Raw genomic sequence first — 25008 nt, forward strand, 5'->3', positions numbered from 1 at the left:
AGTTTACGTTGCTCATTAATATTACCTCTTGGAAAGCTCCAACTGTTTCCTTGTTATACTAACAATTTATTTCTAAAACATTACTACATTTTTCCTTGTAATTGTAATGCTTTGTTTTGCTTTTCTGTGTGGCCCTATTACTCCTCTACAAAGCAAAGACGCAAGCTAACAAGTGACATGACTGCTGATACCCGATTGAAAGTGAGAAAAACACAAGCACGAATTTAAAAAAACACTGAGCTCCATTGTTTTTGCTTCATTCTGTAACAACCTGTTGATGGGAAAGATAATTGAGTTGGTAAGCAAGTTCCAACGAGGGACTTACATGTCTCTGTAGTCATCAGAATAAAAATTACATGTCATTCTTTGCATACATATTTTCAATCAGGGGGGAAAAAGTGGCATCCATTGAGGAGGATGACCTCACTCTCAAGAGAAATTAAATCCATTTTACATGTGCACAGTTAAATTTAAATGAGTCAATTAATGTAACTCCCAGGCAGTTATTTGCGAAAGAAAATAAAAGATTGTTAGTTTCACTAGTACAATAATCTTAATCATCAGTTTGACTTAATATTGAGTCATCCATTTCAATCCCCCCACTGTGGCACAGCATGGGAACATTTTATCCTTTTGAATGCCTCACCTTTTTAAGTACAACTTGCGTGAGACATCTGAAAGAAGTGGCTCACCGGATCAATGTTTTTTCCTTATCCTCACTCGTTCTGATAAACTGTTTAAGAATAAAATGGAGGTTCACATCTAGAGACAAGACAAGAGGCATTTGCCTCCACTCTGCTTCACAACGCCCACAAAAGCATCAACTTCCTTGACTAGAGATTGAAAAATATTTTTGGGGACGTGACACCCCTCAAATGTGGTGATTATCTCTGGCGTGGTGCCAGTAGCAGTTGGAGACATTCTTACGAGGATATAAATAGTAGTGCGTGTACTCATGCACGCACACATACTCGCTTCATTTCTTGCTGGTCAGTTTTTCCTCTCCACAACTTTTCCCAGATAACGTCTCTTCACCTCCAACAGGATGACACTTGCCTCCTGCCGTATAAGTGCAATAAAACATTATCCATGTGTTTTCCTCTTTCCAGGTTAAGATCGTTTCCAGGCGTGAATCACACGGGCATGATATCTCATGCCTTGTTTGTTTACTCGTGATTCAGACGACTGAGCCATGATAACGGCTCAGGCCAGCGTTTGACTCAGTAATAGATATTCTTATTGAATCACACTCGTTTGCAACTAGATGGAAAGCCAGCTCTGGCGGCGATAGTTGTTTTGTTTTTTTTGCCACAAGAAATATAGCCATGAACTTCTACCTCTGATGCTGCGATTATTATTGTTGTTCCCACCATTTCTTGAGGGAATCTTGCACAACGCAAGAACTACATCAGAATTCAGCCATTCAAAATACAATTAAGCTCAATAACTGTCAAAGAGGTATTAATTTAACAATGTACTGAACACACACTGAAAGCTGTTTACAACAGTGGCAAACAGTCTAGGAGAGCAAAGCCTTCTTTTATGAGGAGCCGTTGGGGACATAATTCAGGATTACCGCTCACGCTTAGTACTCAAAGGCTCTTATACACACTACTGAAATGTTTTTTTGCTCAAACACACTAGTCAAATGCTCTCACACACATTAGTCAAACGTTCTCACACACAAGTCAAATGCTCTCACACTCACTTGTCAAACACTCTCACATGCATTAGTCAAACACTCTCACACACATTATTGAAAATGCTTTCATACACACCACTACTATAAGCTCGTATACACAAATTCGACACACTCTCTCTTGAGGATACGCTGGCAACATATTGACGTCGCTCAGACATCTCCCTCCGGACAGTCACGGAGCATAATGTCATCTCTAAAAAGTCAGCTTGTCAGAGTTTGTTTGTGTTTTATTTTGTAATCGTCCCTTCCCTCATTTCAGGCACTTGCGCTTCCCCTGTGTTTCTTGATTGTCTTCCCCTCCCTGATTGTTCCCATCTGTTCCTCATTACCATTTCTGTATATTTAGTATGTGTCTCACCTTGTCCTGTGCTAGTTCGTCTTCATCGCTAGTTCGATGCCTAATCATCCATTTCAAGTTCCAAGTAAGCGTTTGCCATTGTGAATTCTAGTTTAGTATTTTTGTGACTTTGTGTTGAACTTTATTCATTAATCAATTTATTTGAACTTTGGTGTGTTTGATTTGTGCATTTGGGTTCAAATCTAGTTCGGACGTGACACATAATTATATATTAATAGTGTATAATAATATATCTTAACCTGCCTTTCTTCAAGAGACCGTGTACAACAAATGTACTCTCTTAAAATGTAGTATGAGTGTGAAAATAAGTACTACCCAAACAGGATTGGTCACCGGACACTGGGCAAATTGTGAAGTGGTGGTTTTGGAACTCTCTGTCTTGAGTAAACATGTCCATTTGTGCTTTAATCAAATCAAATTTTATTTACATAGCGCTTTTCACACATAAGATGCAACTCAAAGTGCTGAAGACTAAAAACATCAAAATAAACTATAAAAAGGAAAACCGCTCCCACCTACCCTCCCTCCTCACAATATACGCAAAGACAGATATCCACAAGCACACTTACACAACGCAGCCAACCCCCCCACCCCCACCCCCGCCTTCCACTCCCTAGTGTCAGCCAATCAGCTCGCTGCTGCCTTGTGTTTCTTGTTGTCCCGTCGGTATTGAGTATTTGCCTGTATTTGAGTTCCTGGTTTTCATTTAGTCCCTGTCGGGTCAGTGTCAGTGTCTTTCCTGCCCTAGTCTGTCTGTGTCTTTGCAGGTGTGAAGTCTTGCAGTGTTAGTCTGGGATAATTATGTTTCGCCCCGGTCACGTCAAACCCAGCCTACCCAGTCACGTCCAGCCTTGCTCTCCCTGTCTTGTCCTGCTTTCCTCTCCGAGTCTCGCCCTGCCTTGCTTCTCCAGTCACATCCTGCCCCGCTACTCCAGTCTCGCCCTACCTGCTGCTCCAGTCGAGTCCAGCCATGCTACTCTAGTCACGTTGAGCCATACGGCTTCTTCTGTCGTAGTCCATTAAACCTACCTGAACCCTCTACCCTCTATCCTCCACGCCACTTCCCGCCACACGATCATGACAAGATAGAGAGAAAGAAGGCAGCCCCTGGATTAGAAATGTACTGGTTTTCTGTTCCAAGTTGCACAATAAATACACCTTTGGAACTAAAGCACGAATGGACGTGTGTTTACTCCCGGACGTAAGATAGAGCGTTTCAACACCGCCAACACAATTTTACCTAATGTGCGTGAGAGTGTTTTACTAGTGTGTTTGAGAGCGTTTGAATACCGGGTGTGAGAGCATTAGACAAATGCCTCTAAGAACATTTGACTAAAGCATGAGATAGTGTTTGACTAAATTGTGTGAGAGCGTTTGACTACAGTGTGTGTGAGGGAATTTGACTAGTTGTGTGAAAACGTTTGATTAATTAGTGACAAATTAGTGTGAGAGCGTTTGACCAGTGTTTGATGAGAGCTTTTGACTAGTGAGTGTGAGAATATTTTACTAAATCGTGTGAGAGCGTTTGACTAGTGTGTGTGTGTGTGAGAGCATTTGACATAGTTGTGTGGAATCATTTAGCGTGACAAATTAGTTGGAGAGCGGTTGACTAGTTTGCCATTTTGTCTTCTGTCGACTGAAAATGACATCACAACTGTTCACGACCAATCACGGCTCAGATTCAGAAAACAGGTCAGCCGTGATTGGTCGTTGTGAGCCGTGTTTCAACTAGTGGGTCTGCTGGGAACATCTTGAAAAAATATGTTAGGGTTGACTTCCGCTTTAGGAAAAAGACTGTTGCTGCCATTTGATTCAACTCCAGATGCCGACAGACGTGTGCTAAATATCCTTTTTCAATCAAGAATATACACGTTTGTAAAGAGTTGTCGCTTTTTCAAACATCTCTGGTAAAAAATCCACTTATAATTTGTGGAAAAGTTTGCTTGATTGTAAACAAATAAGGTTTTGACTTTTAGCTCAACTTTAAGGAAAATTGCCCGCAAAATCAGGCATTTTAGACCGCAACAATCACAGAAAATGCGTGCGAAATCCTGGAGGGGCGGGTATGATGTATTTTCATTTATTCTGAACTGCTCCAGATGATGTACAGAACATATGTGTTGTTTGTATTGTATTGGTGGTTTCTATAATTGCAAGGTGATAGTGTTGGTATTAGAGGTGGATTCAGTAAATTCCCACTAAAAGCTCAGGTACCAACTGCATCGCCCACCACAGTTTTTTTTGTCATTGTTTTGTGTTTATGCTTTTGTGTTATTAAATGAACATAACCAATACGTTGTGCAGTTGTTCATCACTGAAAACTACAACCACATCTTAAAATAGCACTTACAATTTGCTTCATAAGGACAGAATTTTGGATACAGCTCTTGCATGGATGTTATTACCAGGGTTATAATAGTTTGGGATTTTTCATTATTGTTACTTTTTATTTCATTTTAAACTTTTTTCAGTGAGTAATTCAGTTATTTTAAATTATTGTTTTTAGAGCAGATTTGTTAGTTTGTATTAGTTTTTATTTGCTCATAAATGCTTTGTTTTAATGTCTTTCTTTTAATGAGTTTTAGTTTTTTTTAATATATGAAGTATTTGTCAAATGCAAGATTAAAAAAAAAGTCATTAGTATTGTCTAACAGAGTCAACTACGATTTGCAAACAACTGTTTGACCTTCCTTCTTCTGTGCAGCGGACAGCAATACCCCTAAAAAATACATTTAAAATAAACCCTGAAAGCTCATGTATGATATTAATTGCCGAAGATGAAACGAAGGACACTTTTTGTTCATTTTTGTTCGTTTTATGAACGTATGATGTAGTTTCAGTTAGTTTTCTGTGTTTTTTAAGCGTTATTCTTTTGTATTTAATTTTGAAAATGTTTTTTCAATTTTATGAACGTATGATGTAGTTTCAGTTAGTTTTCTGTGTTTTTTAAGCGTTATTCTTTTGTATTTAATTTTGAAAATGTTTTTTCAATTTTAGTTTAACTTATTCCGTTAACTTTTATTCACTATAATAACCTTGGTTATTGCCATGTGCAGGTGCACTTAATGTTGTAGCTAGTACCCATAATATTATTGATGTCAAGTGTCAAGTGCGTCCTCTTCAGTGCTTCATTTGAAACCTTGAAGTTGACGAACATCCTTCATCAATCACTTTGCTTTGACACTTGCCCTGTGCAATATTTCACAGAGCTGGTGTCTGTTTCGACTGGCATTGGCCTAAGTGGTGGGATGTCATTCCTTCCCACATTGGTGGGTAAATGTCTGTGACTGCCTTCCCTCCGGCCTGCATCTTCATCACGGTCAGTACCTCTCTTATTTGAACTGATAAATTACCTGGGTTGTGGCCTACAGCGGGTAGCCTTCTCTGTCTGAGAGTCACAGTGTCTGGGTTTAAATGTCTTGACTTTTCTCTCTGGCTTCCTCCCACATTGCAGAATCATCCATGTTAGCTTAACAGAATACAAAGGGTTCTTGGTTTACGACGCCGCGACGTTTATGACATTTTGAGGTTGCTAACAGTTCGCGCCATAAGAATAGCTGGACACAAGAAGGCACGCACAATTACTACCTTACTTGCTGTTCTTCATTTTATTGTTTTATATTGGTGGTTTAGAAGTGTTTTTAATCCAAATATTTACTGTAATTATGACATTTTGTGGTTCTGAACAGCGTGCAACGAGTTGTGGGGCAGTGTCGGAATATTTTGTCATGCGGCACAAGAAGGAACGCTCAATTCCAGCCATACTGACTGTTCTTCATTTTATTGTTTTATATTGATGGTCTAGATGTGTTTTTATTACAAATATTGACTGTAATTAGGACATGTTGTGGTTAGGAATGGCGCACAGTGATACTCATTCCCACTTACATAAAAAATGGGGTTATGTCTCCGCTGTAGGCATTGAACTCCACTGTAAACTGAGGACCCTCTGTACAGTGTATTTTACTCTAAATTGTCCATAGATGTGAATGTTGATGCCAGTGGTTATTTGTGTATATGTTCCCTGTAACGTGCTGATTCCCGCTCCAAGGTATACCACCCCACGTCTCAGCCTAAGCCACCTGGCATACGTAAGCTTCAACAAGAGTGACCCTGTTGAGAACAAGCAGTGTAGAAAGAGGATGATAGCTGGATACTTCTGCCCTGCTGGTGAGGAATAGAAACTGACATAGCAAATTTGTTTAGGAGCACAGTGAATGCAATATTCACTAGACAGCATAACCCAGATCTGATCTTACATAAGTCTGTTTGTGTTTGAGAAAATGGATGTCACGTGGCTTGACTGTTTTCACACAAAATATGGAAGTATTCACTTGATATGTGCAGACTTATCCTGCGTAGCGTTTGCACATCCATGCCTCAGGTCAGTCATTGTTGTAGAATGAAGTGGTGCAATGAAATCTCAGAGACCAGCAAAATTTAGTCAGATATACTCAAAGGCCACAACATTAGGCACACCTACACACATAAAAATAGATTCAATACCGGAGCTGGAGCAAAAATTATGACTTTTGATAATCTCACAAGGTCCAAAAATGTAATGAAAATGTTAGGAACACCATAGGTATGATGCACTGCAAACTACAGTCGTGCCTTGAGATACGAGTGACCCAACTTTCAATACATGAACCAACTTTGAACTTTATGTATGGCTGTATTCTACTGCCCCCTGGTAGCCAAGGCAGGCATGCAAGAAGGAGCTGTACAATAAATTGAGTTGAACCATTAAATCATGATACACAAACTGTTAAATATGTTTACATTCTATTTATTTATGTTTACGAAGTCATGTTCTTATAATGTACTATAATATAAACTGTAATATAATAGAGTGCCATTAAACCAACACATCGCAAATTTTGTGTTGTTTTTTTTTGGGGGGGGGTGAATAAATTAATTGCATTTCCATTTCAATAGGGAAAGATGATTTCAGATACAAGTTTTGAGGTATGAGCGTAGTCACGGAATTCATTAAATTAAACTTGTATCTCAAGACACTGCTTTATAAACAACAATAAACATTAAAGTCAGCATTATTAGCAACCCAAGACCACATACATTGAACCAGCTTTGTAATGTGCTGTTGTTCCTATTATCATGTGCCTCCAAGTGACTGAATTTTTGCATGTATGTCATGTTTCAACTCAAACAGGCGTAAACTTAGATTCAGTAAAGGTTCAATAATAATAATAATAATAATAATAATAATAACAATCATCCTCATCATCATTGTTTTGTTTATTTTATGTGCTTTGTGTAGCATCGCTGAAGGGCTCCAAATGACCTTTTCTGGATTTAATTTACATGTCACCCTCTCAGAGCAGCTACTCACTGCACTTTATCCTTCCTGTTCTGTTTTTGTTGTAGCTATGTTAAAACTTGCATCTGATGATTTTTTTTAAATGTTTGCAGACAGTCACCAATAGAAGCATCTCTGAGGTACATTTTTAATACTGACCATGCATGTTGCAGGTGGTTATTCATACTGTATATTTTTCTACTGTTTTTGCTCAACGTTAGTCAACATTGTGATCAGCATGTATACGACACCCATTGTTCCAAAAGTCACTTTAGAATTGTGCAGAGGGGAAATAATCAGCTCCAAGCTGAGTTCTGTTAATCTGCCTAAATTCCTTCCTCGCTCTTGCAAAAGAAAGCCGGGAAAGCAGCTTTGCCACCCAGAAAGCCTTCCTGTGTTTATGTGCGCCTAGGAGTCGGCCAAATGATTTTTTTGAAGGCTTTCCTGAAATCCCTGTTGAAAATTGTGTAAATGATGGGGTTGACAGAGCTGTTGCAGTAGCCAATCCAAAAGAAAAGGTTGAAAAGTGTGCCAGGGATGTGGCAGCTGTCCCTGCAGATAGCGTGCAGGCTGTAGGTGAAAAAGAAGGGGAACCAGCAGAGAACAAACACCCCCATCACCACGGCCAGGACGAAAGTGAATCGCTTCTCCCGCATCTGGGCCACTTTGGTCTTGTTTACGGCGGCAGCGTGTTGGCGCCCGACCGGTACGTGTTTGTGCTCGGGGTAGAGCTGCGATGCGCGGGACGAAGCCCAGGAAATACGACAGATCTGTGGCGAGCAGCTGTCAGAACCCTCCACTTTTCCCTTTCTGCTGAAGTGGTGATTGCGGGGTTTGGTATCGGATGGGCAGCAGCTCTCCTCCAGGTCGATGTCGTCAAGCTCTCCTTGTCTCTGCGGATGGCTGCCCGAACTTTGGCTGCTGGGACTCTCCGTCTCGAAGCGGTCGTTCCGGACAAAGCAGGTTTCTGACTGGGAGGGCTGCCTCTCCAGTCCGTTTTTGGCCACGAACACCGTGGAGGAGCGCTGCTTGGCTACCTTGTAGATCTTACAGTAGACCAAGATCATGATGAGACCCGGCGCAAAGAAGGACACCACGCAGGAGGAGAGGATGTACCACGTCTCGTCGTTGATGAGACACTCCCGCTCGTCGTGCTTGGTCATGAGGAGAGGAGGGAAGGAGATGACCGCTGAGATCACCCACACCATCGCGATCATGGATTTGATGCGCTTCGGAGTCCTCTTCAGGTTGTAGCTCACTGCCTTGGTGACGGACCAGTAGCGATCCAAACTGATGGCGCACAGGTGCACGATAGAGGAGGTGCAGAACAGCACGTCCAGCGCCAGGTAAAATGCGCACCAAGTACTTCCAAAGTACCAGTAGCCCATCACCTCGTTTACCAGTGAGAAGGGGATGACCAGTGTGGCCACCAGGATGTCCGCCGAGGCCAAAGAAACCAGGAAGAGGTTTTGAGGGGCGCGGAGAGCCCTGCTCGTCAGCACCGCCACGATCACCAACACATTCCCCACGATTGTCACGGCGATGATCACGGCGACCACCAAGATGATGAGCGCGGCGGCCGGCACCGTGTGGGGCCACTCGGGCGGCGCGTCCGTGCCATTAACATCCTTGGAGACATTTTCGAACACGTTCACCTCACTTGAATCCATCGCGGCTCAGAACTGTCCCGGTGCGTCATGTTTGTGCGTGCGCCTTCCACTGCTCCTCCCGAACAGTCGAGACGTGGATTCGAAGCGCGCGTAATGCTCTCTTAACCGATAGTAACCTACGAGAGAATCACCGCTGCCGGAGTGTAACGATAACGCACCACCACAACACCCCCCAAAAGTCCCGATGCGACGAAGTAGTTCCGAATGCATCGTAAATGTGAGCCAAAGCATGTCACATGCAGTTAAGAATCCGTGCGCAATGCCGCCTCTGCGTTGAAGTGCCAAGCGTCTCTTTAAGGACGCACACTGCTAGTGGTTGCATGCCCATACAGGAGGGAGGTGACATCACTCTGAGGACCAGCCCGTTTTCAAAACTTCAAAAGAGGAGAGGGAGAGAAAAAGAGCGAACGCGATTTGGGGAGAGAAAGATAGAGAGAGGCTGTTTGGACAGCTGGTTTTGAGATTTCTTCTAAACAGGAAGCACTTTTCCTTCAAGGATGCCCTTGGGCTTGTTGTGTTTGATTTCATACTTTGTTTTTTTTCTCTCTGACTTTCATCTACTAATATGCAGGCTCGTGTAATAGAAAGAACAGCCTTGGACTGCCAAACAAGATGAAGGCTACCATGTTTTGAAATCACTTCTATTTTTAATGAGTCTTTTACTAAGTGCGCTTGCTGCTAAAAGGTGAAATGTCCCTTAAGAGACAAACAGGTGACCCTAATATCAACTTAATCACCCCACTAATACAATCCGCTTTCCAACCTGTATTAAGGCAAGGCACAAATTTTACATCAGAAAAATCTCATGACACACCACCAAACAAGAATGTCACTAAAAGGTCTACTAAAATGCTAGTGTCTCAATTGTCATTACTCAGTGTGAAATCTGGGCCTGTTTTGTTAAAGCGGCTCCAGTTTAGTTTAAACTGGAAGTTTGCTCCCCCTGAAAAATGTCACTTTCATATTTGTTAAAACAGTAGTCCACCTGGGAAATCATACACGATGTGAAAAAAAATCGGACCTCTCTGGACCCGTCTTCTACCTCTAAATAGATTTTTAGGAATCCACCGCATCTGAGGAAAAAAAAAAACAATCAGAAAAAGAGGGCATGACTGACGAAGTGTCAGTCATTTGTCATGCACTTGCAGGGACTCTCATAGCAGGTATACCTTTGCAGCCTTGTGCTAACCTGTTACTACGTGGGCCTCAGCAGCTTTGCTGAAACTACGGCAGAATATCCACCTCTGGAAAATAATTTTAAAAGTTTATCAGGAAAAAAATAGTTGATTTCAGGGTGAGAACATCTTTAAATACTGAATGTAATCCCTCCCCCGATCAAATGCATTTACTGTAAAAATGTCATTTTGGTTATTGTTTATGGTATTGAAAAATGTCAAAAGAATTTGGAGAGCAAGAACAGTGTGCAAAAAATATTATAAAATAATATAAACAAAATGTCTCGTAATTAGCACTAAATAATGATACACTGTAAATCGAACAGAGGGTACGTAAAACAAGGTGATGAAAATGTTCTTTTTAAAACAAAAAACTAATTAAGTGGAAAAATTAGGTCTTAAAACTATGTAAGACTGTCTAAAAGCTTTAATGAACCCGAAATATACCCATTTATAAGTCTGTGTAAATGGATCTATAGTTATTAGTTTCTGTTTTACTATGTCAAAGGGACACACATAGTGGTACACACATATCTATTTTTAATATCTTGACCAATTTTTAAAACCTGAGATGCCCCACACATGTTGCACAAAGTCGACGTGTGTTACTGCTCTTATAGTGTGTAGTGTATTCCGCCATGACTAATGCAGCACATAACACAAAATAATGTCTGTTGTAGTACTAAGACTGACGTGAGATGCAGCAGGGTGCCATAGGGTATTCATCTGGATAATGCAAAGAAGAAGAAGTAGAAGAAGCCAAGTTAACTGTTATAACTTCTTCTTTTGACAAAAGGATCTGTGATCTGATATATTGAAGTTAACATTTACAAGAGTCAACTGGGACTTGTTTTCTGAGCAAATTGGTAAGGACGAATCACACTTATCACCAGAGCTGGGCATATATGACTGAGCGGTCCGCCTATCCGCCTATGGTGGATGCCCATTTTGTAGGCGATAAACGATAGAAGGGGAAACATTACAAAAAATAGTCGGATTAAGCATAGTCGGAAGTCTTTTTTTTCCCCATCTATGTAATCGACTGAATATACACCACACCACAGGAAATGCACTCAGCAGTGGCGGCCCAAGCTTGAATGTGACATCCGATGGCATGATATAATCAGTGTGTGAATTACAGATATCTTCAATTGAAATGTATTTATCTGTAACTCCAGTTTGAGAAATGCACAATGTCATTATTGTAGTTTAAGATAACTTTAATTTAACATCATGTCCAGATATCTGCATGTCTCTTTTCAGATATCTTAGATTAAGTTTGAACTTTGTAAAATAACGGTGTAGACATCTGTAACTAGTCAAAATGACTTTGTAGACTAATTGAATTGACCTCTGATTTAATGTAATCATGCATCGCTGCCCTTGCTTTTACAGAGGGCACTTCCACAAGGCGTCGCAAATTCCCTTCATAAATAGCAACGTTTGTCAGATCATTCCAATGCAAAAATAAAAACCGTTTCAGAAAACGAATTTCTAGCGACTACACGTGACACATGCAAGGAACCGTCACTGCCGCTCAGGACAGTCTTTCATTGGCGTCAGAAAATGTTGTAAATTTGGCCCAGTTGGTCGCATGCGTGCCCTCCTTTTCAGACTTTTGCACAAGTCCAGGAAGTGTCAACTCTTTCAAATATGTTTTATTTTTCTGGGATTCAATGGCTTGTCATTGCTAACGACCATCGCTTTTGTACCATTTCAAGACCTTATCACCAAAAGTTGCCTTGGGATCGAATAATTAGCCATATGGGTACATTAGTGTAAATTGGGCCTTGAGGGACTGAATCCACCCGTGTTACCCCTAGAACGCTACCTGTTAGGTGAAGGAGCTCTGGTTATGTAACACGCATGCAGCGGTGTAAGCCTGACATACGACCGGGGGATATTTAGTGAACAGCAGTGATTCAAATCGACACACATGCACACCCAAAGCTGTGGAAGACTACCATAGCAAATTTCAATGGCCTATGGCCTATGCCTTCTATATCTGTATTTCTTAAAATGAATCAATATGGCTATGGATGTAAACGTTTTCCATGGAGGTAACTGAGTTGTAAGTGCTTCAAATGTTGATTCTGAGTCTCATTTGGAACATTTTGTTAAGATTTCAATGAGGTTTTTCCTACATTTGGGAGACAGGACTATATGGCATAAGATTGCAGGACATCAAGAGACATTTTTCCCTCTCACACACAGCTCCGGATGAACATGAAATGGTGGCGATTGTCTTCAGGGTGACTGTCACCATGTATCAGGGCTGTGAGTACACTGTATATCTGCTGGAGGACATACCTGCTGCATGGGAGCACAGCGACCTCAGCAAACTACCAACACACACGCTCTGCACATTGCATGACTCTCCAACCCACAGGATGTCTGGTAAATAAGATGCAATTGTAATTATTACAAACGAGCAAGCCTTGCTATGCACAACATGATGGACGATGTAATTATGTATATGTATCCTCTATTTAACTATGATGTAATTGTGTATATGTATCCTCTATTTAACTGTTTCCTCTTGAAGATTATCTTAACATTAAAAGGGAATTAAACACATTTATGGATTTGTTCCAAGGCACAGAGCAGATGGGACAAAAATATTTTCCCCAAGGTTTAATGAAAGAAATATATGAAGGAGAATAATATATTACCCTCTGCAGTTGAACCTGAATGCACTTTTTATTCTCTGACACGCGCACTTCAATATTTCAGAGAGTTGCTTGCAGGCGGTGACCAAATGTGGTCAAAAGAAACAAAAGGAGCCATCTTGTAAAAAGGTTATTTTTTTGCTTTGTTTTGTTTTTTGCAGAGAACAAAGTGCAGACTTGCTCAAAACAGCAACAAAGTCTGGAAAACAAACTCTAATTCAGAACTTTGAAAGTTCAGTATGCATGTTTGTGTAACAGTAATGTCTTTGAAGTTGAATGTGGCTGGACACTATCTGACTCTTTCCCACATTATGCTGTATGTTACTAAAATAACCATACATGATACAGTATACATACATCAAATGCTAGGCACATCCTTCATGGATAATTCCTATACTGTACAACGAAGCCCCGTTTATCACAGTGAATAGATTCACTGTATATTTAGTTAAGAGGACGCAATCATATTACATTTAGCTGACTACGTATGTCAAATAAATAAGTGTATCAAGAATATCGCTCGCGTCGGGCCAAAATCTCCTAAGTCACATTTTGGCGAATTTCTTATTTTTTCAAAAACCTATACAATTGTTCAGTCCACACATGTAGGTGTTATTTTTCCATATTATTGACCAATCTAAAGTGTTGAAAATGGCCAATTGCACTCTTTCAAGATGCAATGCTAATGGTTGAACAAACCTGCATATTTTGGAGTCTCCTGAAAAGTGACTATTTTGGAGGTACAAGGATTTGGCCCGACGCCAGCGATATATAACATTTCGATTTAAATTAATATGATCAACAATGAAATAATTGTACACAACCCACCCCTTTTTAGCCATCTCAGGGGGCGGCGATTTTGTCACTTCTGTTGACCGAAAATGACATCACAACTGCTCAGGGCTCGGGTAACGACCAATCAGCTTCAGAAAACAGGTCAGCCGTGATTGGTCGTTACCTGAGCCCTGAGCAGTTGTGATGTCATTTTTAGTCAAGAAAATTTACAAAATGGCCACCCCCAGAGATGGCTAAAATCATGTGGATTAACTCTTATTCCACAAACGCAATATTTATCAGAATGCCTTGTTTCAACTAGTGGGCTTGCATAGAACATAGTCTTGAAAGAAATGTTTGGGTTGACTTCCCCTCTGTATTTTTTTGCTCTCAATGGTACAACAATAACCAGCTTCCTTTTCCAAGTGATGCAATTTCCTGTTATGATGCAGTCATATAGCCTAATCACTGATGGGTTTAAGATACATTACCATAGTGCACTCGCTGCCCAGCGCATGAAGAAATTACATGCAGCAAAAGACAGGACGGTGGAACTTTTGTTTATTCATTCATTCATTATCTATACCGCTTATCCTCACAAGGGTCGTGGGGGGAACCTTTTCCTAATTAATCTGTTGCCAAGTCTGACTAAAACTGAATCATATGAAAACGTGAGCAAAATTTCCCTTGGAAAAAAATGTAGCCTAAATCCAATTTATCCACCCCAGACACTCTCAAATATGAACAAAAATAGACATTTTGTAAAGAATAACTAGTTTAACATACAACAAACGATGTGAAATAAATGACTGAATGGATAAATGAACATTACCCATCACTTTTACTTTTATTCTAGATGCTTGATGGCGAATAAAAGACACCAAAAAGGAAGAGAGATTATTTGGAAGCCATTTTCATACTTTGCTATGAATTTTTTGGTGTTTTTCATGCCTTTGTTTATCAGAGGGCCATCATCACATGGAACCTTCTTTGGCCATGTGGTGACTTATTGTCACGCTTAAGAAATAAACACCAGAAACTTTCTAAATGCTTCAGATGAATGTGTGGGGTGACGCTGAGCGTCGCTCACTCCTGTGAGGACACAGCAACATCTCACAATATTTAAATTGGGCTGACAATATATGAAGTTGACACAAAGAAAAACAGAGGAACAGAGCGGGCCCTACCCAATATGGTGCCTTAGGCAAGAGTTTCGATATGGTGTCCTCTCTCCATCTGCAATTTATTTGCTTACGTGCAAATAGAATTGTTTTGTCTTAAATTTGTAAGATGCCTGTTTTCAAGTAAGGCACGTTTAGCGAGTGGCAATACAAGATGATCACTGGTGGCTTCACTTCTTGTTACGGCAGCTGTTGTTGTCGTTGTTAGTCCATTCATATATAAGTTTGTGGATGTGACACGACACATTGCCAAGCCCTACAAGGCATAGCTCAATGAAATTACACATGGGATTTGTGTGAGCGCTGGATTCTAAGTGGATTAGTTTGGTACGGCCCATTTTTAACCTTAAAAACCAAGTGGCTGTACCAAAACTGAACCAAAATTTGCTGAAAAAAAATAATTGAAAACTGATTTGTACGCATACAAGGCTGAACAAAAACCAAGCTTCCACTGTAGTGCAGCAATTCTCAGGCTAATTATACTGGTGACTGAAAAGGCCAAAATGATGCGTAATTCTTACAGTATTTGTCATGTTTGTGACAAACACCTTACATTTATTTGCAATCCAATCTGGTGAAAAAAAAACACAATCTCAATACATTCATTGCAAACCTGATGAATTCATCAGTATTCAATGGACATGCATGTTTATTTAACAACCTTTCCACCATCAGGTAACACTCCAATTTATGCTATTCAGCACTGGTTATTAATACCCTAATAAACACCAAAGTTCACTGTACCTTCGTAAAATCTGCCAATGGTTCAAAACTAAATAAAAAGATATATAGTGAAAAGACATGTTGAAACAACAGGGGGCTGCATTCCCCTCACCTTAATCCTTTTTTTTTTTGTTGCTACAGCTGAATGCACACAACCCTAACCCAGTGCAGCTGTGTAATATGCCAGGAATAAATGGCCTTTAGGTGCAGTGTGAAAACCTCATCTGAGGCTGAGGTGCTTTGTAAAACTAATCTTTCCTCCTGGGATTTCAGCCTGCACAAATTCAACGTGACCCCCTTTTATTTACATGCGTAAATGCGACCCCGGACACCAAAAAGGAAGATGCTCGATGTGTTGTAGCAGATAGAGAGTGGGAGAGGACTTATGAGTCTGTGTGAGTGTGTCACAGCCTCACAGTGATTCACATTTTGATTCATACTTTGATTCGCCGCCCCCCCCCCCCAGACATCTTTCCACATCTTGCAGCCATTCGTCTCGTCTTGCCGCCGCTGTCTTTTGGCCTGGCAGGTTGGGGGATAAATACATGACAGCTGACCTTTTGTTATGTTCCAAACAAACAAAATTTCCCCTCTTCATTTTCCCATATCTTTGGACTAAAACACAGTAGAAGTTGAGAGTGTGACCAGACTAATGAAGCATTGAAGGTCACACTTGTCAACACTAACTAAAGTTTTCCCCTTAGATTATAAGAAGCCCAGTAAATGTATCTACCATAATTACCGTATTTCTCATATATGGACCGAGGCATTTACTTATTCAACTGCAGGGTGTACCAGATGATTATTTGGAGGGAGTGTCTATTTCAGAGGAGGTCTGTCAAACACATTAGTAAGGTGGAGCTAGATAAGATGATGTCCTATGGCGTGAAAAGTGTGTGTTTGTGGATGGGGGGCAATAGGGCTGTGACCCCAGAGAACCTGGGGAGGCAGTTTTTCAAAAAAAGGGCTTCAAGTGCATTAAATAATGTCACTTCCACTTAAGTTTACTTAAAAACTAAACATAAAATAAAAAGAATTTCACCTTGTGTATTTAAAACAATCACATACGTTTGCTTTTAAGTCCACTAGCTTAATGCTAACTAACTTAATGCTAATGCTAATGCTAAGGAGAAACACCATAAACGGGTTTATAAAAAGCATCCTTCTATGTGGTGGTCTTATTACGCTTTAAGCAACAGATTTTTAAAGCGGAAGTCAACCCCCAAATTTTCTTTACAATAATATGTTCTATGCACCTTCACTAGTCTAAAGCTGGCATTCTGATTAATATTGCGCTTGTGGAATATGAGTTAAGCATTAAAATCCACCTGTTTTTGTCAATCTCAGGGGGCGGCCCATTTTGCCAATTCTATCGACTAAAAATGACATCACAAGTTGCTCAGGGCTCAGGTAATGACCAATCCCGGTTTACCATTTTTCTGAAGCTGAGCCATGAGTGCTTGTGTGACAGACCCTCAAATAGTGATGGGAGTGCTATTAAAATATTTTTAAGATGACAATGATAATTCATTCAATAAATTGATTTCTACAATGATTTTGAGGGATTGTCCCACGCTGGGGTCAAATTTATGAATGAAATCCGACGTCCAGTGCCAAATGAATGCCTGGACCTCGATCAAACACAGCAATAACTGCATCTGACCAAGTCTAAGATGTACTGTAGTCTACTTTTTGTAACCAAAATTGCAGATGTTCTGGGTGTTGAGGCAGGAACACCTAATGAGGTGTGGTGCAGCTACCAAATTCTCAAACACAGACTATTGTTTGAGAAAACCCACGCAGGCACGGGGAGAACATGCAAACTCCACACAAGGAGGGCGAGGCCGGGTATTTATTTATTTAATTAAATAATTGTGTTGTTGTTTTATTTTGTCTTTATGTATTTGAATATGCTGAGCCCCCTCCCAATATGCTTTAAGTAACTTCTATGGGGTGTCTCTTTCACATATGATTGTATGGTGAATTTTAGGTTGCCCTCATGTTGGTAAATATCCAACTGTAATATTTGGCATGTGAAGAAATTGATTGCTTGATAAGTAAGAAAATACTCAGTCACATATTATTTATCCTCCTGTAAAAAAAAAAAAAAAAATTTAAAAACTATATTTCTGCAGATTGCTGAGTCACTGAATTTGTTAAATTTGTATTTCTTTGTGCCTGCATGACTGTATTATACTCAGTGGTGGGCATTTTACAAAATGTTGTTAGTCCATCATTTGTCATCTGTCAGTGGCCAGAGTACCTGTCATTTATTCATCAGTCCATCATTTTTCGTGACAAACCGAATTGTAATCGTCTGTCTGTCAGTCAGTCCGTCAGTTAAGCCCGTCAGTTAGTCCATCAGAAGTCCGCTGGTCAGTCAGTCGTTCCTCGCCAAACAATGTCATAAAAACAGGCGGGTCTGCCAGTGACAAACTAACGATTACACTGACGGATGAAATCCCCCTTCCGTCATTCGTCTTTTTTAAAAGGTGTGTCATCATTCGTCAGGCAGACCGGTCTGTCAGTCTGACGGAATGCCCGCCTCTGATTATACTGCTCGGATGGTGGCCAAGTTGCTCACACCAGAAGGAGCAGCAATTCATTAATCATGATGCATAAGATGTTTAATTGTTTAAATTCTATTCAATATGTTTTTATTATGCGCAATATTACAGTGTTATTTCCTTAAAAACACTTTTTTCCTTGTTTTTTGGAGAGGCTTAACGACTTTTGTGTTTGTTTTCTTTTTTTGAATTGCTATGATGTCAAAAATTACAGGACTCATGCTGTTCTCTGCTATGCTAATCTATCATCAGCCAAGTACCAATGCAGTCTACGCGAGCAGAGGCCACTGTTTAAAGATATAACTGTGTATGACTGACTCATGAATGCATGTGGGGGAAGGTGATCGCCCTTCAAAATCCAACTTGGCAGGACACTGTTGGCTTTCATCCACAAACTAAAACACGCTTAATTACCTTTGCAGTGATCTGACAGTAGTGTACGGCGAGGATGCCGTTGATGACACTTGCCAGCCTTTTGTGTCACAGATTGTGGAGTGAGTCATCGGGCCGTGATCCACGTCTAATCCTTGTGACGCTCTGCAATTGGCACGCTTTGTCAGTCAGATGTTGGGGATAACCAGCCTGCTCCACGGTCACATACAAAAGTGTATGTGACGCAACTATTCATAAACTGAAACAGGCAGGCGTGGGTTAAAAGTTTGAGACCTGACGTGAATGTAGGCGCAACACAAAAAGACAGAAACAGGAAAGCCTATCACCAACAACCAATCTGTAAGAATAGTTTTTGGGGGGTGTTAGGTGTACCAATAAGAGTCAATTAAAAATTAGTTATGGCCAGCATATGGCATGTTTACTAACCTTAAAGTTTCAAGGATAAGTAATATTTTCAGCATCTGGAATTCACTGCTGCTTGCTGTTGTTAATAAGCTTTGACCTTAGCCACACCTCCTTATGAACACAAAAAATGAAGCACCTGAGCTCCTATCACTCTACGGCAGGGGTCACCAACTGCGGTCCTCGAGGGCACCCTCCCTGCAGGTTTTCCATCTCTCCCTGCTGTAACACACCTGTTAAAATGATCAGCTCATCAGCAAGCTCTTAAGAAGCCTGATAACGATCCTGATCATTTTAACAGGTGTGTTACAGCAGGGAGAGATGGAAAACCTGCAGGACAGGTGCCCTCGAGGACCGGACTTGGTGAACCCCGCCCTACGGTATACATCCTTTTAGAGACAATCAGATTTTTTTTTAATGCTGACAACAATATCTGTCAAAATAGATATAGTTGTAGCTTTTCAATAGAGTGACAGACTTATTGTAAAAGCAATTGTTACGGACAAACAAAAACACAAACCAGAGGAAGCAACACACCAACATAAGAACATAACATAAGCGTGGGCGTTGAAACCATTCACCGGGAAAAGTTGGGCTGCAATTTCCCCACGGATGGGACGTGACTGCAAGTGACCACTAATAACCTCTTAAGAGGGGCTTGACCTTGGACTATTGCTGTTGAAAATAATCCAGAATGTTAATTGAAGTTCTTTTGTCATGGGATTTGGCCACTCAAACTATTTTAGTCTATAAAATAATAAAGTTGAAACACATTACGTGAAGGAATGTAGACCATAGAGATTGTGCCTGTTGAATTAGTTTGTTCATATCTGTCAATAAAAATGTGTGTAATGAGTGGAAAATTGGGTGCACTGTTACAACCAGCTTCCAACTTAAACATTAAAATAATTGTTCTATCTGTAATAGTTAGCTTGTAAGCTTAATGCTCTACGATACTTTTTTCTCAACTCAAGATTGGGACACAAAGCTATAAGACTCGCTAATCATTGATATCAGCCCAAATAATGTTCAGAGTACAACAGAATTCCTTGCCTAAAAATATTCAAAAACATTTTCATTAACAACATAGTCTCTACATCTTCAGGAGCAACGATCATAAATTTACTCCAAAATTCCGAACAACTATGAAATGTTTTTGTGTTTCCATTACTGGTGTGAAATTATGGAATAAATTACATTCACACTTAAAAGAATGTTTACGTTTGAATCAGTTTAAGAAGAAATACAAAGGAATTATTTTTTGGAATTATGAGAAAAATTAACTGTGCAAGATGCTAATGAAGCAAACTGTCTGTGTTTTGTTGTTGACGGAAAATTGCAGTCAGCAAACTGTATTGTTGGAATAGGGGGTTGGATACGTTATGCTTCTTCCCACTACCTAATGAACATAATTAATAATTAATTAATTCACCTTTGACTGTAAAATGTGAAAACGTGATTTTGTTTTTGCTATTGAACAGCCTCGATGCTGTGTTTTTTTCTTTTTTTTTGTTTTTTCTTCTTGAAGATGCCTTGTGTTGTCTGCATCTACATCAAATAAAATTCATTAATTAATTCATTCATTCATACTGGTGGAGAAAATGTAAGAAATAGGTTTGGGCATCCGCTACCTTGTACTCCACATATGGAATCCCAAATCGATAGTGGTCTTGCTTTGTTCTTGTATTTGGACCCTAAAAACAGCAGGGATGAGGTAAGGAATGTTGGACCCTTTGGTGACATGATCACCACGTCAAACGATGTCCAAACAGGTTGTGAAGGTACCAGCAAGACAAAATCTACTCTAGATGACTGAAGCGTGCTTATTACTGGACATTAAACTAAAAATAACAGTGACACGTTTATAGTGTCGAGTCGCCACACTATTGTTGATCGCTTAACCCTATCCAATCACTATCCCATCAACAATGTCTAATCAAACTGTTTGACAATCTTTTTATTCCTTCTATTGATGCAATGGGCTTCATAAAACAATCTAGTAAGAAATGTTCTTTGTATGTTTTCCCTCTGGACCTTTCCTTTATTTTTAGAAGACAAAAAGAGTGGATCCCATGGGTAACATTTCTTAGACTTTCCCTTTCTTCGCATACGACAGTCTCTCTGTGTCCAGAACGTGGACTCCTTCCAATACTTTTTTCTTTTTTTTAACTGAAGGGTTTTTTTTAAAGATGAAGTCACCCCAAACATTTTTTTCAAGCACATGTTCTATGCAGGCCCACTAGTTGAAACCCAGCATTTTGATTAATATTGCGTTTGTGGAATATGAGTTAAGCAGCAAAATACACACGTTTTTAGCCATCTCAGGGGGGCGGCCATTTTGTCACTTCGGTCGACTGAAAACGACATTACAAGCTCAGGGCTCAGATAACGAATAATCATGGCTCAGCGTCAGAAAATAGATGAGCTGTGATTGGTTCTTACCTGAGCCCTCAGCGACTGTGATGTCATTTTCAGTCGACAGAAGTGACAAAATGGCCGCCCCCAGAGATGGTTAAAAATGGGTGGATTAACTCTTATTCTACTAGTGCAATTTTATCAGAATGCCTTGTTTCAACTAGTGGGCCTGCACAGAACATATTCTTGCAAAAAGTATGACTGGGTTGACTTCCTCCTTAATGAATTTGTTTAAACAGCCTGTCTCAAGTCATTATATTGCCTACAAATTCACAAGTACTACAACACATCCTTGTTAATATTCTCTCTGAAGGGATTTGTTCATCAATTCCTGATCGAAATATTACTCATTCTCATCCAAATGCAACAAGGCAGTAGAAGTGACCTCTGACTGGCTGCGGCAGAGTGTGTTAACAATCTCTCGCCAGTGTCTGGCTTGATTCAGACATGATACTGAAACCTCTTTGTATTCAGCTTAGTGATGTTGCTATTGTCTCCTCTGGTGTGAAAAAGTCTTTCCACTATTCTCAAATTCTTACTTTTTTGCATAGTTTCCCAACTTAAATGGTTAAACTCATTAAAACAAGACAACAGACGACAATAATCTAAGTAAACATAAAATGCCGTTTTTGAATGATGATTTTATTTTTTAAGGGAAAAAGATTCAAATCTACATGGCCCAGTGTGCAAAAGTACTTTCCCCACTATAAATCATGTTAACTGTGGCTAAGTTCATTTTCACTGACCACACCCCAGCCTGATTACCTCCAGACCTTTCAATCAAGAAATCACTTAGAAGTCAGATAAAAGATCTCTAAAAGCTGCACCTTAGACCCAGAACATAGCCTGGTTTATTTTTGCATCTGTGAACATAGAACCAATGTGACTTGTCACAAAGCTCTAGTTTTGTCTCATCTATCCAGATGACATTTCTCATAGAATTTTGTGGGATGTCAAGATACAGTTTTGAAAATTCCAGTCTTATTACTTGCAAGTTATTTCAGTGACTATTTTAGGGTTTTTCTTTCTGCAATGGAAGGATACCAACAATTTTGCCTACGTGTGTAGGCAGTCAAGATTTGACACATTGGCATGCTCATCCCATGCACATTCCTTACAAATGTGATGTCATTTAAAAGGATAATAAACAGGCTTTCAACTATGTAAGATTTATCGGCAGGAACCACTCTTGCAATTGAGAAATCATCTACCAAGCACAAATGCCCGATGTTTTGGTTCATTTTGGAAATGAATGCATTTTTGGCTGCATATGTGAAGTGTGTGTAGATTGTACAATATTTCCAATATAGTGAAAAAAAGATTCAGATTCATTGCCCCCTAATGTGTGTGGACATACTGTACGTTTGATGCCGATTCAAATAACTCTCATTTTGTGCTGCTCATTAGCTATCTCATTCTTTGATCTGTGTCCATGTATGGTTGCAAGATATTTGTAGCTACTCTACATCTTACATTCTTAAATGATCTTATAGGGTCACTCACATCTAATTTAACTTCTAACGCACTGTCCTGTAGAATGATGTGATTTTTTTTTCTACCTCCTCTCAGAACAAAAGAAACTAGTGCTGTTGTCAACAAAACTAAATGATAGCGAGGATGATTTTCAAAGCACATCCTTCACTGGATGTACAGACACACTCACACAGTAATTACCACCTTATATACAGCATGTAGACACACATGAATTACGTGCCTCTTTGCAAAAGCAAGCCTACTACAGTCTCACATTGCTGCAGTGTCAAGCTTACATCTGACCATGATTCATCCAGTGTCAGTTGGAGGCAGGCGTCTGAGGTCAGTTGCTCTATTCATCCAATTATGTGACTGTGGTTTAAGCATCCATTTTCCAAGAAAAACAATCCCCATTTTACGAGGGAAAAAAGACACTTTGCTTTCCTAGAATCGTTTTTGACAGCGACAAACCCTTTTGAAAAAGGATCTCGTAAAATATTAATAACAGATAAGATTGCACAGTAGCCTCTTGTACAAATGTTTTAACCTGCTCATTTGGCTGGAAAACACCAGTAAGAGTGGGCTTCACTGTGCCTTTTTTTAAAACACTTATTTTCTTTTAGGGAGCTCCATCTGTTTCTTGTTCATTGGCATGCAATTTGCATTACGTATGTAGGTTGGTAAATAGAGTGTGACGACTAAGGTATGAATGCCATCATCAATATCAAAGCTTTATAACACGCCTATTTCAAGGAAAGCAACATATAAGCATGCCTTTGTTTATTTACATGTTCGAGACGCCAGGCATGTACCGACTTCATCATTTTTGCACCTTACTCTGAACATGAACAGGTAGCTTCACTTGAGGTGTCTGCAAAGCCTGAGCGCCCCCAAGTGGCGATCAATGAACGGATGATTTCTTATGTGGCAGTTTATTGCAGTGTAGAATTGAAATAAACGCAGTATTCTTGAAGGTGTTACAAATAATAACAGTATTTTTTTCTGAAAACCCGTATTTAGCTATTAACATATAATATATTCTAAATTGATCGTTTGATTGATTTGAAAAAAAAAATCTAATTACTAACGATGAATCTACTCTGATCCCTATTATTAAATTTTCATACTAGCTACAGTATATGATATCTGTGTGAACTGTGAAGGAGCCAATTTCTATGTATTATTTTTGACATGAAGTTCTCATTAGTTCTGTGTAATAATAATTTATGTTTAGTGTGCTCTCTCTACAGGTTACCTTTAAAAGGAAGTACCCGCCCTATCAGCAGGAGTTTTGGCTGGGAAGCACAAAGTCTTTAGACCTTGACTTGGCTTGATTTGGAACACTGACATTGGAATTGTTTGACACGTAGCTGTTTAAAACTATGGGCTTTTGACTATTTTTTTTTAGTTTGTTTTATTATTTTGATGGCATACAACAGTACAGTACATTCAATTCAAAGGAATATGGACATTAAACCACCGTGCATATGTACACACACAGTCATGATGTAGCACTTCAACATATTTACTTGATTACTTTACTACTTATTTCTCGGGGAAAGAGTAAGAGCACAAATAATGTGAATAGGCAGGGAGAGAGAGAGAGAGAGAGAGAGATGAGAGAGAGATGAGAGAGAGAGAGAGAGAGAGATGAGAGAGAGAGAGGAGAGAGAGAGAGAGAGAGAGAGAGAGAGAGAGAGATGAGAGAGAGAGAGAGAGAGAGAGAGAGAGAGAGAGAGAGAGAGAGAGAGTGAGAGAGATAATGTGAATAGGCAGAGAGAGAGAGAGAGAGAGAGAGAGAGAGAGAGAGAGAGAGAGAGAGAGAGAGAGAGAGAGAAATAAATGCATAATGTAATGAAGCTTATTTTTAAAATCAAAACAATGTATACATAAATTCACATTTTACTAAAAAAAAATAATAATAAAGCAACTAAATTGACAATAATCAATTGTCAATGATCACCAGTGGGTCAGATCTGCTTCAGAGGTCTACATTTGATCACAGTTTTATATTTACATGTACTTGTTTATATCTTATTTAATAATCGAGCATGTCATTAATTATAGATCCATACCAGTAGTTAATTATGAAAAAAAGTAAACATTTCCGCAACCGTAGTTAGGAAAAGAGGTTAAGAAAATGGATGGATGGATGACTTAATTTATGATTACAATTTATTTACATA

At 39.7% G+C, this 25008-nt stretch overlaps 1 protein-coding gene and 1 long non-coding RNA gene across 4 annotated transcripts; one reads left to right on the plus strand and one right to left on the minus strand.

The window, feature by feature from the left end:
- Nucleotides 1-2028: 2028 nt before the first annotated feature.
- Nucleotides 2029-24209, plus strand: LOC147151779 (uncharacterized). 3 transcript variants are annotated; one of them, XR_015085794.1, is made up of 4 exons: nucleotides 2029-2124; nucleotides 5268-5379; nucleotides 12440-12622; nucleotides 24073-24209. It is a non-coding gene; the product is annotated as an uncharacterized LOC147151779 (long non-coding RNA). The 3 variants fall into 3 exon arrangements; XR_015085795.1 differs by lacking the exon at nucleotides 24073-24209 and adding an exon at nucleotides 13056-13074; XR_015085793.1 differs by lacking the exon at nucleotides 24073-24209 and having other exon boundaries at nucleotides 12440-12802.
- Nucleotides 6496-9418, minus strand: adra2db (adrenergic, alpha-2D-, receptor b). Its single transcript, XM_086024235.1, has one exon. It carries the CDS (start codon nucleotides 9048-9050, stop codon nucleotides 7779-7781), a length of 1272 nt encoding a protein of 423 aa, XP_085880361.1. The 5' UTR covers nucleotides 9051-9418; the 3' UTR covers nucleotides 6496-7778.
- Nucleotides 24210-25008: the final 799 nt, after the last annotated feature.

Source organism: Filicampus tigris, chromosome 2 (genome assembly GCF_054856515.1).
Source record: "Filicampus tigris isolate MCC_2025a chromosome 2, RoL_Ftig_1.0, whole genome shotgun sequence".
In the NCBI taxonomy this organism is placed as follows: Eukaryota; Metazoa; Chordata; class Actinopteri; order Syngnathiformes; family Syngnathidae; genus Filicampus; species Filicampus tigris.

Excerpts from the sequence above, each read along its gene's own strand:
- adra2db (XM_086024235.1), bottom strand. The coding sequence starts at position 9,050 with ATGGATTCAAGTGAGGTGAACGTGTTCGAAAATGTCTCCAAGGATGTT.